This window comes from Phyllopteryx taeniolatus, chromosome 13, assembly GCF_024500385.1.
Source record: "Phyllopteryx taeniolatus isolate TA_2022b chromosome 13, UOR_Ptae_1.2, whole genome shotgun sequence".
Taxonomy (NCBI): domain Eukaryota; kingdom Metazoa; phylum Chordata; class Actinopteri; order Syngnathiformes; family Syngnathidae; genus Phyllopteryx; species Phyllopteryx taeniolatus.
Window position 1 is genome coordinate 13,741,623 of NC_084514.1, and position 18,801 is coordinate 13,760,423.

Sequence of the window (18,801 nt, forward strand, 5' to 3'; positions counted from 1 at the left end):
TATTTGGGTGTCAAGAGTCAACTTCAACCGATTTAAATAATTTAAAAAATATCAATTCAATAATTTACCTAGCCACTTGGTTTGACAATATCCCTCACAAAATGATAACGGCATTTTACAGATTAAATTTAAAACATTAAGGAAAAGAGATCCTACAAAAGGTTTTAATTTCTGAAAGGATGACAAGACAAATAAGGTGTACTAAATACGAAACAAAGCAGTCCCACATGGATTAGCTTGGTGCACGGATGTCAAAAAAGAAAAAAAAGAAAAAAAAATTTGAGTTGGATAAATTATAACATCCTTTTTGAACAAGCCACAAAAACCAACTGGTAAATACAATTGTGCACTGCTATGAGGACAATTTTTTTTTCTTTTTTTTTTTTTTTTCTCTTAAACAGTAGTGACACTGCTCTGACTTGTAAGGGTAACAGAACCACATAACTGTGCAGCTTTTCCTCTAAATGCCATAACCTGTGGTTCATGCACATCATAAACAGTCGTTGCACATGCAATCACTTCTGAAAAGGAAACTACTTTTGGTTTTGGGAAGAAAACATCTTGAAATTAACCCCTCAATTTTTATGTTCCCATGCTAATCAATTTAGTAGGTATGGACAACAAGCTTTTTACAGTTTAGCTGGTAGGCTGACAAATCACACAAAAGCAATGCCTCAAAATGTACCAAATCTGTAAAAAGAAAAAAAGAACTCAAAATTAACAGTTTGTACATTCTAAGTTGAATCAGGTTGATCACAAACATCAAGGTTAATGTGAAAAGGGTTGGGAGGCGGGAGGGGGAGCCTTGAGATTTAGGACATCTGTGAGGGAGACACCTGGGCCTTCCTCATGGAGCGCAGGGCCTTCTCTCTCAGATGTTTCTCCAGGTCATCCAACGTGTCCTCCACTTCACTCTCTGATTCCTGAAAAAAGAACAACCAGTAGTTATTTTTACTAAATGAGGGAGCACATTTTGCCAGACAGACAACAACACATCTACTTCGATGTTCTACGCCGTTTACTAAAGAGTCATCAGAAAACCTCCGTTGCTAAAGATGACAAACAGACATAACCTTTCTTGATTCACCATCTTCATCCCCACCCTGGTTCTGCTGGGTCTCTCCAGATCCTGCGTTGCCACTCTTCTCCTTCTTGTGCTTCTTGTGCTTCTTGTGCTTCTTGTCCTTCTTATGCTTCTTCTCCTTCTTCTTCTTCTTCTTCTTGGCACTGCCATCAACATCTGAATTCTGCAACCCAACACATAATCCAATTATAAGGGCCTCTACAAATTAAGACAACAATGATTTATTCAATTTGAAAACAGCACGGACTTAATAAACGTCCCACTAGCTCTGACACAGAATTTGGCAATAGCAATTACCCTTTAAAAATAATCAACATATTAGAATACCTTGCTGGGTGATCGGCTGCCAGAGCCACTGCTGGCCTTTCTGGCTGGTGGCGGGGACGCACTAGCAGATCGAGACGGTGAGGGGGAGGCAGATGTGGGGGCTGGGTGTTTCACAGCAGCTGGTTGAGGAGAAAGGGATCGAGATCTGGAGGAAACTCTTCTCAAAGGCTGAGGGCTCGAAGAAAGTCTGTAAAGAGCAATGACATTGACATGACCGACTACGTTTCCATCCACAAATTATTCGGGTTACTGTTAAGCTTAATTAAACAGGGTTTTCATAGTTAACACTCATATTTACTATTTTCCATTACAGTAATAAGTGGAAAAGTTAGTCTAGTACAATAAATACGTGTTGGTCTGGCAGGGTTTTTTTGTTTTTCCGTCATGGGCAAACAAAATGCATGATGCACGTAAATGTAACGATTGTTTGAAGACATGCACACTAAGACAAGTCTTTCTGTGGTCCATTGTGGTACACCCCATGTCACCAGACAGGACAGTAACTATTTGTCACCCTTTAAATAGGCAGACTGACTGATTACAAGTTTGAAGACACCTATGATGCTAGTTAGACACACTTTAGTTTAAGGTGTCTATGGTCAAATTATTTTTAAAATTTTGCTCGATGTAGCATCATTTTTATACAGGCCTGTTTCATTTATTACTTTTTAAATTATGTGGAACCAGAATTCAAAAGCAATGCCTGATTTTCACTGGTTAATTGTCTGTTAATTGCCATTACCTTTGGCAGTTTCAAGTTGTTTCCATGACCCTTGGGACTTTTTCTTTTGTTAGCAGAGCATTACCAATAATTTTGTCCATGTGCGTATACATACTACATTACACAAGCCAATCATGTTACTGAACCAAAAAAGCCACAAGTGGTGACTTATTTACCCGTGGTTGCTGCGCGGCTCTGGGGTGCGGGAGACTCTTCGGATAGGTTTTTCACTGTGTGATGGTGAGTGTCTCCGCTGGTTGGAGGATTCAAACTGTCTTACAGGACTGTTGGAACCTCTGTTAATGCGACTGCGGTTTACAGGGGACTGGGAGCGCCGATTGGCTGCTACAGGAGGGGATCGTGCATCTCGACTTTGCCGGACAGAAGAGGTCATGGGGCTTCTTCTGTGTCTGGGCGGGGATGTTGACGAGGGAGGCGTGCGCCTCCGCTGAGCAGGAGAACTTCTGCGTTTTGGCGATCTAGATGGACGGCGTTTGTGCCCTGGTGAAGCACGTCTAGCAGGAGAGTTAGATAATTTCCTCTTCTGAGGCGGTACAGGGCTGTAGCGACGCTGGATGGGAGGAGAATAACGTCTGCGGGAAGGTGGGGAAGGAGACCTGCAAGGCACCATAGACATTTAGAATATAGATTTACTGGCATTTGTACAGGAACAGAGGATTACAGGTAACACTAATTATTTTGTAATTATTTAAGACCCTGTATAATAAATTCAGAGATTCCTAAATATGTTGTTTGAAGAGAATTGCTGAGAACAGTTTTTCACCATTTCAGTTTTGCTAATTTCTTTGGCGTGGCTAAAACGGGGTCCCGTGACCCACCTGCCATGAGTCACCCTTTCGTTCGCATCGGCCCCATTGCTTTGCCCATTTCTTCCACTACAGCATCCAGTTGGCCAGCTAGCATTGCTTACTCCCTGAAAACTCATCTTCCTTTCATACCACAATTTACAGAAACAGCTCATTGTTGTTTATTTAGGCTACCCTAATATGTTGGAATGTAACACTTCGTGGGTATACAATCACCAGGACGTAAGCACTCAACTTTCATGTAGTGTAAGTCACAAACTGAATAATGTGTTTAATAAAAATAGATTTTCCCTGATGCGTCTGTTAACAGACATGCAAACACCAAAGGCATGAAAAATCTGTTAACATATACCAAACCGAATACTGCCACCACAAAACAGAGATACGAACCGAACCGTGAATTTTGTGAATGGTTCCACTCCTATTAAAGACTATGAAAAAGGAAGTACAGTATATAAAATCTCTACGGATACTGACTATTATGAATAAATCAATACCTTCGTCTTGGTGAAGGGGTCCTGCGACGTCTTGGGGGAGTAAGAGAACGGCGTCTGCGTGCACCAGGAGATGGTGAACGTCTTTTCCTGAAAGTCAAATACAACAACAACAAAACAAAACAAAAAAGTTAAATTAACTTTCCTTAGTGAACCAAAATAATCTGCATATAATCATAATGTGTCTGACCTAGGAGAGGCCTCTCTCTGTCGCCTTCTCGGGGAAGGAGTGTGGCTACGCCTCCTCTTAACATCACCGTTTCTGGCACCTGGTGCTCCCTTTGGTCTCTTGGATGCTTCCTCATCTGAGGAGGAAGATCCTGAATCTGAAACCAAAAAGATTCTTTAGGGCTGTAGGGCTGGCTGAGTGAAATTTATCGTACCTGAAGATGACTCCTGATTCTGTCTACGATATTGTCGTCTCTGCTGCACAGAATCTGCAGTTGCGCCTCTCTCGTTTTTATCTTCCTCTGAAATATAGAGCATAAAATATCCCATCTGTGACAAGTCACCATGAAAAAGTATCGTCATCTTTCTGGAAACAGATTTTAATATTGTGAACGGATTTTCACATTTTAACTAGGGGTACATTCACACTACTAAGTGTGAATGTAGTGTAGTGTTCCAAGTGTGAATTTCTAGCCACAATGGGTGGGCTTGGAACCTCAAGCAAACTTATGACTGGATGATTGATGCATCTTCAATTGACCATTTTTTCACCTGACTGTTCAACGATTAAACTAAACAACAACTTTATTTATTATATTACAACATTTACCGTGATTTCTCAAGTTTTTCTCCCCCCAAAAAATTGTCGTCAATAGTGCGCATTATACATGAGTATAGGGGCAAATGAAAAAAAAAACTCACATTTTATAAATGTATGCTGCCATCTAGTGGTTATGAAAAAGCTGTACACTTTCATTCCAAAATGCCACCGCCACCTAGTGGTTATAAAAAAAGGTGAAGCCTACACTTTCATTCCAATATGATAGGTACGTATGACTGCATATATGTACAGTTGTGCTCCTAAGTTTACATACCCTGGCAGAATTTGTGAAATGTTTTTTTTATTTTTTTTTTTTTTTTTTAAATAAGACTGATGACTGAACAACAACCATCATTAATTTCTTTATGGTTGTGTTTTGTTTAATAATACTTTTCTGATATGCTTCATCGTTTAATTTGAATCCCATTGAAATAAAAAATTTGCCTGGTCCTTCATGTTTTCTTTAAAGAATTGAACCCATCTTACAAATTCTGCCTGGGTAATCAAACATATGAGCACAACTGTGTTTTCTAATTTACTAAATAAAAGTAGGGCTGTGAATTTCAAAATAAGAGCAAGTAAATAAAAACAAAAAAGGATTACGTGTTCAAATAAAGTGCTTAACTTAAGAATAATTCTTTGAAAAAAGCTAACAAAATACAGATAATACTTCATGTTTGATCATATTGGTATAAGCAAAATTATGCTTTGAAAAAGAGCATTACACATAGGTTTTCCAACATTTTTAGGTCAACTTTTGGAGTGCGTATTATACATGGGTGCGCGTTATACACGGGAAATTACGGGATCTATTTTATGAAATTATAAAAGTTGTTCAACAACTGATTACTTTTTCTCTTGCATGATTCATTTGCCCAAAACTGTATCACCTGCACAATCGGAGAATATGCAATATAAGGTTTAACATACTTTTTTCCCTTACAAAGAGATTATTTTAAAATTTAATTTAATAATAATAACTTTAACTTTAATAATAACTTCAACAAAACTGAAAAGATCTAAGGTACTTTTTCTAACATACAAAATTTACAATGGGTTTCAAATGAAACTGCGACCTGTGTTTTCCGCACATTTGTTTATGCTCCACAAACAGCTAAGAATCTATTGCATCCCCTAATGGGACATATCATTGAAGGAAAGCAAGCAAGGTTGAAGCTCTTACCAGAGGATCTGGGAGGGGACAACGAACCTCTGCCCCTTCTGACGTGTGGTGATGGTGATCGCCTGTCTTTCCTAGGACTAGGGCTTATAGAGGCATCAGGAAAGTGGGGCTGTTTTCGTAGAGGCGTGTTGGATATTTTTTTCATTATTTTTTTAGGTGAGCGAGAGCGTGAGGAGCTGCTGCCAGAGGATGAAGCAGAGCGAGATCGTCTCCTGTAGGACATACACAATTAGACCCACAGATGGCATAACCCATGGAAATAAATCAGTAAAACAGCGTATTTAGGATATATATTTTCAGAACGTTACAAAGCATTATCAATGACTAACCTCCGGACAGGAGAACGCCTGGGTCTGGTTCTGGAGCTGGGGGGGGCTCGTCTGGGTGGGCTTCTTCGACGTGGAGACCTTCTTCTGGGACTCTGCCTTCTACGTGGAGAGTAAGATCTGAAAGAGGTTAGAGCATAATTCGGGTTACCTATGACAAGTCTTGAAGGAAACTCAACATAACATTACATGATGGAAAATAACCTTGAACGGGAGCGCCGTTTGCGGTGGCGGGAATGAGATCGGGAGCGGCGCTGAGGTCTTTCCTTTCTACTATCCTTCTCCCTTTCCCTGGACTTGGGCCTTTCTTCATTCTTATTTTTCTCATGCGGCATCTCCTTGTCTTCAGTCACTGAGTCTGCTTTCGCCATCTCCACAACAGTTTCACTAGAAGAAAGAAGGCAAGTTTTATTTTGATCATTAGATTATTAATGTAATGTAGAGGCATATTGTGAATACTAATTCCATTGTGGTATCTTACTTTTAGCACAAATGTAAATGATGAAAAAGATACAAGCAGTTTCAACGCTTACCTGGTGGAAGACGCTTCTTGGATGATTGGTTCTGGCATGGCACTTCCTGAAGTGTCAGGCTCCATTGGCTGCTCCACAGGTTTTGTGGACAGCTGCATCAAGGGTGGAGGAGGTGAACTCCCACCAGGTAGATTAGCTTTACGTCTTGGGGAGCGTGATGGGCTACGTTTCCTTTCCCGCCTCACTGGAGACCTACGTCGTGGCGATGGGGACCTCGTCTTGCGTCTGGATACAGGAAAGGTTAACACTAAGTAGGATCAAACAAACTATGCTACATTCAGCTACCTTTTAGAAGAAGGACTGTGTTACCTTCTCGGGCTCTTGGACTGAGCCCTCTCTCTTGAATCTTTTTTGTCTTCCTCCAACTTCTTCAGAGAAGCAAGCTTCTCCTGCTCAATCTGTATGAGGAGACGAAACTCTATTGACACCTGACAACTGAGCCTCTTAAGTTTTTATTTGTGGTCAAAAATGTATTCAAGGTTAGTGAGTATGTGCAATTTTGGGAACATACAACATATGTGATCATCAGGCTACAGCATTTCATGTAACACCATCACAAAACATTTGTCATATTTGTCTTTGACCAAACCATATCAACTAGTGCTGCATGATATTGGAAACAAATGACAGCTATTTTTTTTTTTGGGGGGGGGGGGGCATTTTTTACACGAAGTAGTTCAAAGTTTGGTTCATCGTTACAAAAAATTAACTCGGCTCATAGTTCATAATTTTCATTTTCACCGGTCCCAAAACAACCTAGAGTTCATAGTTCTTTTTCTTCTTTTTCCCCAATATGTTGCTGACGGGCTATTAACCTGGTATTTCATTTTCTCATTGTTGTCACCCATTCAGTCCAGACTAGCAGCCAGCTGCAGCTTTCATCCTACAATCACAAAAACGACTTTTTTTTTTTTTAAATAAGGAATCAAAAACGGGGCTTTTGTCTTTGATGGGCAAACAAAAATACACAACAAAGTATGAAAGGAATGATGGAGAAAGGACATTAATAACTGAACTCCTAGCAGGTCTGGAAGACTACCGGCATATTATCAATGTATCTATTCTTATATTTTCTTATATTGCAAAACAAAATTAATTCCATATTATCACAGTGTGATTGTACAGTGTTTTAACTAAAGCATTCTGATACAAATAACTTTCGTAGTAATACATTTCTACATGTACTTCATTACAAAAGAACACATTCACTCCCATTTACACAATGGCCCTGAACACACCTCGCACAGCTGCCACATGCCTGTCGAGTTTCATTCTTAAAGCGAAATAGGAAATGCAGGATGTGTACATTCTTTTAATCTTTCGAGCATATCCAAACAGAACCCTCTGCTGGTCACTTTTACAATTACAGTTACTTCACTGTATATTACAGTATACCAACATCGCAGTAGACCCTGCAATGTGGCTACTTGTCACACGTACATCGCAATGAAGATGCTCAAACAAAATATCGTGCAGCTCTAAGGTTAACACATCAGCATTTTAGTTAACAAACTCACTATGCCTATTAAATGTTTAATCTCACCTGTCTCTGCTTGATTTCTTCCTTCTTCTGCTCCAAAAATGCAGTTGGGATGCCAGCAATGTTCTCCTGGGCACTCAGCAACAGGGGCCAGAGGTCTCTCATGAACTCTCTAGCATTTTTCCCATTCAGGAAACCAGTCAAGTTAATCTGCATCATCTTGCTATCCGGATGCTGCAAAACACACGAAGCAGGGGAGAGAGAGCGAGAGAGAGAAAACATTGCTATTGAAATAATGGAACAAAAAATACATAAGAGGTAGGATCCCTCAATTAGGAGTGCCTACCTGTCATTTCTCACAAACTATACCTGTGACTGTCGATATCTGCACAACAATTAATACTAAAATTCATAAAATCCTAGTCCCTTACTGCAGTGTTTCTCAACCAAGGGTCCGTGGTGTAATTGCAAGGAGTCCGTCAAAATAAAGTATCTTTTTAAAAAGATTATTTTACTCAAATGTGACACGTTTACCTCCCTAAACTGTAGAAGGTAAGATGACTTTTTTTTCTCTAATTCCATCTATTTCACAAGTGTAATTCATTTTTATTTTAATAGAGATCCCATTCGCATTAAGTTACTGCATGGAGTTGTTAATACAAACTTAACATGATCTGCATTCTTTGAAATTATGAGCCCCCTACCATTGTAGAGAGCACATACCATTCATTTCATAATAAAGCTTTTATTGTTAAACATCTGCAGAAAAGTGCTGTGGGAAAACTCCTGAATGTGCAAGGTTCTGATTATCCCCCCCCACGTTTTTTAAAATCTACTGCATAACCATCCATCTATCCATCCATTTTCTACCGCTTATCCAAGGTCGGGTCACGGGGGCAGTAGCTTTAGCAGGGACGCCCAGACTTCTCTCTCTCTAGCCACTTCATCCAGCTCTTCCGGGGAGATCCCGAGGCGTTCCCAGGCCAGCCGAGAGACGTAGTCTCTCCAGCGTGTCCTGGGTCGTCCCCGGGGTCTCCTCCTGGTGGGATGTGCCCGGAACACCTCACCAGGAAGGAGCCCGGGAGGCATCCGAATCAGATGCCCCAGCCACCTCATCTGGCTCCTCTCGATGTGGAGGAGCAGCGGCTCTACTCTGAAATCCTCCCGGATGACCAAGCTTCTCACCCTCTCTCTAAGGGAGAGCCCCGACACCCTGCGGAGGAAACTCATTTTGGCCGCTTGTATCCGGGATCTTGTTCTTTCGGTCACGACCCACACCTCGTGACCATAGGCGAGGGTAGGAACATAGATCCACCGGTAAATTGAGAGCTTCGCCTTTCGGGTTATCTCCTTCTTTACCACAACGGACCGATACAAAGTCCGTATCACTGCACCGATCCGTCTGTCGATCCCCCGTTCCATTCTTCTCACACTCGTGAACAAGACCCCAATATACTTGAACTCCTCCACTTGGGGCAGGACCTCATCCCCGACCTGGAGAGTGCACGCCACCCTTTTCTGACCGAGGACCATGGTCTTCTCATCGCAGCCGCTTCACACTCAGCCGCAAACTGCTCCGGTGAGAGTTGGAGATCACGGCTTGATGAAGCCAACAGCACTGTGGCCACAAACCGGACCCCCTCTACGCCTCGGCTGCAGCTTGAAATTCTGTCCATAAAAGTTCTGAACAGAATCGGTGACAAAAGGGTAGCCTTGGCGGAGTCCAACCCTCACCGGAAACGAGTCCGACTTACTGCCGGATTTTGGACCAAAGTCTGACTCCGGTCGTACAAGGACCCAACAGCCCGTACCAGGGGGTTCGGTAACCCATACTCCCAAAGCACCCCCCACAGGACTCCCCAAGGGACACGGTCGAACGCCTTCTCCAAGTCCACAAAACACATGTAGACTGGTTGGGCAAACTCCCATGCACCCTCGAGGACCCTGCTGTGGGTGTAGAGCTGGTCCACTGTTCGACGGCCAGGACGAAAACCACACTGCTCCTCCTGAATCTGAAATTCGTCAAACCTCTCTCGAGAGGACTGGTACCAGAGCCCAAGCTGTATGTGGAGGCGAGTCAGACTATATCTTGTCGGAGCTTCTCGAGCTCACACACCAGCGCAGGGTCCTTCCCTGCCAGAGAGGTGACATTCCACATCCCTAGAGCCAGCTTCTGTTGCCAGGGATCGGATCGCCAAGGTCCCTGCCTTCGGCGACCGTCCTGCTCGCACTGCACCCGACCCCTACCACAGGTGGCTTCACGCCCCTGGTAGGGTCACCCATGGCAAACAGGTCCTTGGCGAGGGACCAGACAAAGCACGGCGAAAAGACTCCTATGATGAAAAATATAAGTGGATCGAGGTTTCCCTTGCCCGGACGCGGGTCACCGGGGTCCCCTTCTGGAGCCAGGCCTGGAGGTGGGGCTCGAAGGAGCGCGCCTGGTGGCTGGGCCTACTGCATAACCATTCTATTACATATTTCTAAAAGGTACTACAAAAAAAAAATGCAGTTACATATTTCTGTTAATATCCTATTGTGGTATGCTGTTTTGTTCTGAGTTACAACTAAAAGCTAATTTACCTCAAACACTACTTAAAGGCCATAATGCTATTTAAAATGCAGTTCCTGCTGTTTCTATGAAATTGCACCCCTACCCCCGCAGATCAGGGGGGTCAGGGTCGATCAAAAATATGCAGGGGGTCCTGGAGCCCAAAAAGGTTGGGAACCACTGCATTACTGGACTCTAAATATGAGTTTCATTTGAACTCCAACTCAAAACTGTTTTCTGAAGTGTGACAGCTAGCTGATCAAAACGTGCATGCAATATTACTATCATGTTCCAATTGGTGCGCCTACATATGTATACACAGAGTAGTATATACAGAAGAAATGATCATATCTTGTGTTTGACATTGAAGTAATGTAATAATTATGTCCCTTCCCATCCCACATTCCATTGTACAGTCTCCCCATAGTCTACAACTTCAGGAGTTTAACAAATAGCCACAATACAGAGTGCATTAAAACCCAACACTTTTAAGTACAGTTCCGGTGTCTTCAGTGAGTCCCGTGGGATCAGTGGGCATGGAGCTCCCTTGGCTTGCTTCCGCCTCACTACTGCTTGAGAATCAACCACCTTGAGCTTAATGTTATATCATTTATCTAAATTGCAAGAGACGAACAAGCAATAATGAGTACAGAGCAACACAAAAAAAGGTGTTATTCAACAATGTCAATTCAATTATCTCTTACCATGGTCTATTTGTAGTACCATTTAACTTAGCAAATCTAGCCAGTGCTAAAATATGCACACATGAATATATGGTTAATTGTATCCTAATAAAAAATATAGCTAAGTAGAAGACTGACAACAGACCACCAAAATTTAGGAATTTCAATGTTAATGCAGCTTCTCTCCTCTAATGGGCAGACAACGTGACAAAGCAACTTGCTTCGATTTTCTATTTACTATTTTAAAATGTTACACTTTTAATTATAGGATAATAACATGCACAGTCTACCCCTTAAGTGTACATTACAGTATTCCGAGTGACTAATTCCAAACTAAAAGCCAGCATCACTAAATTAATAAATTAATCAATTAAAACATTTGCTGAAGTCTGAGGATTCATGGACATGAATGAGCTAACGTAAGATGAGTGATGTTTTGTCATTAGATAATACAGTGCCTATTGGGTTGGGTATACAGTACATGATGTGATCAGACACACCCATCTGTATCACAACCAGGACAAAAATACATGAGACTCAATTGGAAGTCAGTTGAAATCATTCTGGCTTCATGCTAAATTAGGTTAAAATGTTACGCTTCAAAGTTAGTTATCTATCACACTTGCCTCGAGACGTGCCTACAACTTCAACTGCATATTAAGGGATCTGGACAATTGAATGAGCTGAATAGTCCTTATGGCATTTTTCAGGTGTGTCTATCACTGGCATAATAATGATCCCTGTATATAACTCACCTCAAAACACACACTGCATCATGAAGGGAGAGTTGGGCTCAGTGACTTTGGGCTCAGGAGAGAGCTAATTAGGTGTTGGTGCTATACTTCTGATGCAAGGTATAACATCCATATTGGTTCAGGCCTTTTAAATCATAAATCACATCATAATTAGAAGTATGCTGAATAAAGTCACGTTGTTACATAACAGCAAAACATTATGTTGTCATCATACATACCAATTGCTAATTTATCCACTCAATTAGAGCACAATTTGACAATTTCCCTTCTTTAATGAGAAAGCACTTCCCTCAAATACACAGTTTTGCAAAAACAAACAAGTAACCACAATTAAAAACATTACCTTTTCATCAAGCTGGTTAAATATGAACTCTATGACGACATCATCCTCGAAGCCCAAAATCTCTGTCACTCGTTGAGTAATCCATGGCTTTATGACTTCCAGGTTTACTTTGGTCATATCCACCTAAAAGCAATGACAATGACATCATTCAAAACAAGTTTTGCTTTTTGTTTATCGCTTCTGGGATTTTCCTTACTTTTCCTGATAACCAAGCTTTCAAATTTTTTTTTTTTTACTCCAGAATGTTTTTGTCCACATCATTAACGTGCATCAACTTCCACTTCCATTCGTCAAAACATATGTACTGTTAACCTGATAATGAATTAACGAATTATTTTAAATGTGCAGCAATTTGCTGGTGTATGTATATATATATATATATATATATATATATATATACACATGTCTGTTGTCAACCTCCAGCTCTCTCACAGACTTTACTCATGTAGAGTTGTAACAGTGAGGTAAAGCGACAATTCAGACGAAATGGTTGCTGTTTGGCTTTTTACAATGGGCGCCATGTCAAATTTTCAGCCCAATTGCCTTCCACTGAGCTCCTTGTCATACAGAATACAATGTGGATATGATTCCACTCATGCTGACTGTTTCTTAGTAGCTATTAAACTCGCTCATCGCTTTTTTGAAAATTAGTCGCTAAAGGGGTCGGACAAAGTGGTTAAATTGGCAACACTGGCTCTGCTTTTGCAAACTAGCGCCTACATTAAAAAAAACATTTTTTTTTAAATATCATCCTGAGCAATTAAGTCAAATGAATAGATTTTGCTCAGCTCTGGTGTAAATGCTAAGGTATCAATGACTCCAACAATAAATAATATAATAGGAAGATAGTACATACCTTCTTGTCGAGACATTCTGCAAATTTCAGCTGCTTTAACAGTTTCTTGTGCTTGTTGCTAAACCGGTTGTCTTGCTCCGCGCTCGTGCCCTGTAGAAACAAATTAACAAATGTTAGCTAATATTGCAAAGTCGGACAATGTGACAACCAGTGGTTGGTAGGTATGTGCTACATTTACCCAACTGTTTTAATATTTTGTACTTGTCGGAAAAGTTGCAAAATTTTTAATTTTACTTGAGTATTTTCGTGAAAAAGGAACACTACTTTTACTACGTTGCGCTTTATGCCACTGACTACTTGTATTTTTATCTATTTATTATCGCTTGCGCGATCTATTTGCCAGATAGACCTCTACCTGGGGCACTGCCACATGATTGTTTCACCAACCCAACGTAACCACTTGCGACGTTTGACTCCATTTCACCAAACGGCGCCAGGTAGTCACATGCCCACACACAAAGGGCTCATCTTATGTCTCTTAATTGCAACATTCCTTGCGACATTGAAAGCGACCCAGAAGTTGTTGTCACGCCGCCATTTTGAGGAGCGTTTCAATTAACTTAAGCATGCATGGAGGTCTACCTAACCTACCTCCCACCAGAAATTACATAAAGGAGATAAGGAGATTGACCGAGGAGCGAGGCGGGTTAGGTAGAAATTTTGTGATAATTGAGAAGACACACGACAAGGCTAAAAATAAACTAGCTTTTGGAGTCAAATATACTATACACGATGGCGACGCGCAGTAAATGCCTTTTGCGGAGCCGATCAATGACGTCCTTGATCCATCAGCGAATGACGACATTAAAGGCTATCAGGATTTTTGGGGCCGAACACAGAGTTTAAAAAAACGATAACCGATCACATTACAAGATGGAGGAATGTGTCTATTTAAATGACCTGTTCATTGGTCCCAAAAATTATATTTACAGTAAAAAAAATTCTTTGTTAATCTATTTATGCCAGTGAGGCATAGTGACAGACAGAACAAATGAATGGTCTTCTATTAGATGGCAGGAAGTAAATACAGTAATTAATGTAATCCACTTTTTGTGACATTTTGTTTGTTGGTGTGCCGTGAGATTTTTCAATTGTAAAATATGTTCCGTGGCTCCATAAAGGTTGGGAATCACTGCTCTAGTCAAGTCGTGTATTCCAAATAGTCAGGTCAAACAAACATTACATGACAGAAATAACTTACTGTAATTACTTTATTGTAATTAAATTACTTCACCCACACCGAAACTTTATAGAGCATGATTCGACAGAACGGCGGCATGTTTACGTAGAACCGTCAGTGCTAGCAGTAGCTTGCTAGGCTACATAACGTTTTGTTGCCTGCTTGCGAGCCGTATCATATTAAAAGTATGTGAACATACCTCAAGCAATCCTTAAACGAACGTCTTCTCCTGTCCTGAGCACCGGTGACCACCAACACACGTTTTTCCCCATTTTGTCCTTACAATACAGTCGGTGCGAATCACTCTTGTCGTCGCCACAGTAACAAGTGTATTCGGTCGCATTTGAGTTGACAAGATAAAGCCGAATGATCGTAAAAAACGGGATGCGGTGGTATCGGAATACAATATTTTATTGCAATAGTCTGACAAAGTGCAATCCTGAAAGAGAAAATTTGTCTTCTAGTCTAGTCATTACGTGTTGCCTGTCTCAGACGTGTTGTCTGTCCCACACCAACTTTTTTTTTTTTTTTTTATAAATAACTTCATTGGCCATCAGATATTTACAGTACTACGTCAAAAGACATGCGACAAGGCAAAAAATAAACTAGCTTTTGGATTCAAATATACTGTGCACGATGGCGACGCAGAGTAAATGTCTTGCGGAGCCGATCAATGACCCGAATAACGACATTAAAGCCGATCAGCATAAGATGCTAATTATCAGCCGATACCGATCAGGCCAATAAAATTGGTGTATAGTTGGAATTAGTGAAATTACCTGAGCCCAAAGACCCACACAGAAGTTTATAGTGACTTATTTACATGATGCACGGCAGAAACAACAGAAGAAACAAAGTGCAATTTATTGTCAAAAGAGGCACAACACCACTGCCCTCAAATTTAATCCGTTTACTTTACAGACTACAAAAAAAAAAAAAAGAACAGCGATGTCATGTGCTGTCATCTGAGTCTCTTCACAAGTGTAGACAATTAAATTTAAGATCACTTTTGTGGCTGAAGTTATCTTAATTTGTTAGTTCATAAAGACTATTTAATCATACATTATTTTTAATCATTGTTTTTGTTAAAGTCATAATATTGGGCAGTATCTTAATTTGCACATTCCTAGTTGATCACATTTTCGTCTATTTGACACTCATGCTGATTTAAAAAGAAATTATTCACCAGTCACTCAGCACTTGAGAAGTTATTGTCCAATGAATACTAACTTACTCGATTATTTGGAAGACTACATTTTACTTTTACTTGAGTCAAGTTAAAGTATAACAGCAGGCTTCATTTAAGGACATTTTTTTGGCTACTCTATCCACCTCTCGTCACAACACATCCAAGGCCCATCGGTATCTATTTGGAGAAAATATCCCAAAATTCAGACAAAATAATATTATTACCATATTTCCCACAACCCAAGTACTCGTTAGAAGATGAGCAGAGGTTGAAGTGACCGTGATCAGGTTAATTTATGGAGTTTGAACACATGACATTGATAGCAATAAGATAGCCTTAGCTAAATCCACGACTGGCTAAATTAAACTTATTCTGGCAAAAGGCGACGATGCAGCCGAGAGCATTCAACATATGACATAGGACACGGGAACATAAGTTCCATCGGTTTGGTTTTACGACAGACACGATAGCAATTTGTATTTTATCCGACGGTGTTGCGGCAACGCGCTCATGGAGACGGAAACGATGCACCGCCCGGGCGCCATCTTTATTAGCCGAGGCTAGTCGCTTCTCTGGAACCGGCTAACAAAGTTGAATCTCATTTTCATTCAAGTGTCACGTGAATTTAATTTCAAAAGCGATTCATAGTTATCCAATACCATGTTACAAATTCTGCTTCGTTGGCTAATCCCTGTCAGGAGAAGAGTGTAACCGAATATGTAGCAAATTGCATTGTTGCCTTGCACCAGTTGATAGTCGGTGCCCAAAACTACACTGTAACTCGATAGCGACCGGCCCAAATAACACGCTAGGAATATATCACGACACAAAACCCTTTTCTACATCTACCACATTTCAGAGCAGCTTACGCGGAAGAACCCCGCGTCCATCGTTGACCAAATTAGATGTTAGAGGACCGCTGAGTGAAGACGTGTGGTGCTATGATGTTCTGTATTCAGCCTCGTGAAGAATGCGATCCTGCAGGACGACACATGCATTACATCCGCTCGAGTCGCCTGCCTAAAGGGAAGACCGCGATTCGTCCTCTTTCATGCCATGACATAACCAATACGTGTGCCGTTTCTTTATCCGTATTTGGCCTGCACTTTGGTACACATGTAGTATATGACGGACTCATTAAAAGCGCGATCATTTTTTTGCTCCCTTGGTCTAAACAGATACCGTATGTATTTAGTTGCTTGTTCAGGGTTCAATTTACCGAGAAAAAAAAACCGAAACCAAAATAACAAGGATTGATGCTGCACTTTGTGCTGCGTACGATTTCACACAAGTCGTACAATCGCATCAAGGGAACTCCGAACTGGGAATTAACCTTTCATAGGTAACAATATTTTGGGGCTCTGTAAAAACTGCCTGCCATGCTTTGCGTGAGATCCAGCTTGTTGAATTCTAGCTGAGCCCGTCGGCAGTAAATGATGTCACGTTTGAGCATTAACATAACATTTCCAACATATTTATCCCACTGCCAAAGCAAAACTCTTAAAAAAAATAATAATTAAAATAGCTATAATTGTTTCTTTTTTTTCGACAGTTTAAGTCAGCCCCCACCATTCCCTAGCTAGCTTTTTTATTTTTAACTATGTTGTACTGTATGTAACTTTTATATCTTAATAGTACAAATAAATGCGTGTCTTTTCATTTCATAATAACAATAATAAATCATTCGACTTGTAATGCCTTTTTCTAGAGACTCAAAGACACTTGACAGTTGCACACATTAAGCCTACCTATTTTTATTTTTGTTTGCTCATTGTTTTGTCCATTGTTGCCTCCAGACAACGCATGCCAATCTTATGGTGAAATACAAAAATCTCACTATTATTGGGTTGAAAAATGTTGATTTACTTTTTACTTTTTCATCTAAGTACATTTATAGGAGTGTACTTTTGTACTTAAGTAAGGGAGTGGCCTGAGGTACTTTAGTGTTAGGGTTACTTTTAGTAGAGTAGTTTTTTTCCACAAGTATCAGTACTTTTACTTAAGTATTGAATACCAGTACTAACGAGATGTCACTATTTTCAAGTCCTGGAGGTTCACGGAATTTCTACCTGTCAACCATGTACGATCCTCCATACTTGGTGGATCTTGTGTTTTTTTCGTCATCCTGTTGTTGTTTGCTGACCGCCTTTTACATGAGATTAAATACCAAAGGCGATAGAGTTGCCTCTTCTGTGGATTTCTTTAAAAAGGAGGTAATAACACGTGTCGGTAGTAACGGTGTCAGCTGATTCATAGGGTGCTTGGACATGCACAGTGGTCACCACATTACTTTCCTTGAAGACAAAAAATAAAAATACTAATAAAATGATATATATGAGCAAGGCAAATAGTATATCCTTAAAGTCCTTGTAAAGTGACAAAAAGAAACACAGCAGAGAAGAGTGTTGTTAACAAGCCTGCCAAATTTGAATGAATTTAAAAAAAAGTAGAAGTGTATGAAATCAGGCTTCGAAATGTTGAAATATTGAGACGTTCCCTCAGATATCAGACGCTGTGGGCACGTTCAGTGAATGCGCTGAAAACACCCCCCTATCACACAAATACGCTCGTATACATCTAGATTATGCCTACACATCCCTATATGTTTGACCCGTGGATATACTGTATATCCGATCAAAGCCTCCGGTGCCTGGAATATATTCCACTGAGGTGTCGTGGTGCTTTTCCATGCCGCGACGGCTCAATGTTAGCTGCTAGTTATAGCTCACAGGCTAACAGGCTTGTGGGCCGGTGACAGTGTCTTCCAATATGTCTCCACCTCGCTTGGAGTTGTGTGTGGGCCAGTATAACAAAGACACTTCAGGGAAAGTTAACCGTTAATTAAACACAGTGGCACGTTATTCAGCCCGTGGCTCAAACTGACAGACATTTGACCACATGCTCTCACTCACATAACACTTGGGAATTTAAATAATACTTCCAAGCTGTTCTGTAAACTGTAGCATCCCAGGGAAGATGCATTTTTCTGGTTGTAGGCATAATTTGCTAGCTAACTGCACCCTGTAGTGGTAAACTTGGCCTTGTAATGGGAACATTTGTGAAACGTCATTGTAATTGTGCGCAACCACATCAAATTCATTGGCAAAGACCCAACCATTTCCATGTCACATTGGCTGAGAAACCCCGTTTTCGTGGCTTTTTATCGCAGTATGCAAGTTTGTGCCAGCTGATGCCAAACAAATATATGCAGTTTGTGTACAACAGCAGCAACCAGGATTTGCCTTAAAGGTCCCATATTTTGGCTTTTTCAAGCGCCATAGAGTGACTCTCGAACAAGGACTTAGTATAAAAGTGTCAATTTCATTCAAAAATGCCTTGCTTTTCCTCATACGAGTGTCTACAAAAGGCCCCTAGAAAAGCTACTTCTGTTTGACCCAGTTTTGTATCCGCTTTGACAGCCGTCACTTCGCTAGTGACGTAGATAAGCTCAAGAAATTCGAATGACCTGTTTTCAGGCCTCTCGGCAGAAAAACGTCTGGACG

At 40.8% G+C, this 18,801-nt stretch overlaps 1 protein-coding gene across 6 annotated transcripts; it reads right to left on the reverse strand.

The window, feature by feature from the left end:
* Positions 1-150: 150 nt before the first annotated feature.
* On the reverse strand, positions 151-16,326 carry srrm1 (serine/arginine repetitive matrix 1). 6 transcript variants are annotated; one of them, XM_061794021.1, is made up of 16 exons: positions 16,168-16,326; positions 12,930-13,019; positions 12,074-12,196; positions 7,808-7,978; positions 6,574-6,662; positions 6,265-6,489; positions 5,936-6,118; positions 5,735-5,851; positions 5,406-5,617; positions 3,837-3,923; positions 3,644-3,779; positions 3,457-3,543; positions 2,309-2,749; positions 1,412-1,598; positions 1,103-1,247; positions 151-923 (listed from the first exon to the last, which is right to left on the reverse strand). In XM_061794021.1, the coding sequence occupies exons 1-16, from the start codon at positions 16,186-16,188 to the stop codon at positions 910-912; spliced, it is 2,328 nt and encodes a 775-aa protein (XP_061650005.1). In that variant the 5' UTR covers positions 16,189-16,326; the 3' UTR covers positions 151-909. The 6 variants fall into 6 exon arrangements, with proteins under 6 accessions (XP_061650005.1, XP_061650003.1, XP_061650002.1 ...); XM_061794019.1 differs by having other exon boundaries at positions 1,088-1,247; XM_061794018.1 differs by having other exon boundaries at positions 1,074-1,247.
* Positions 16,327-18,801: the final 2,475 nt, after the last annotated feature.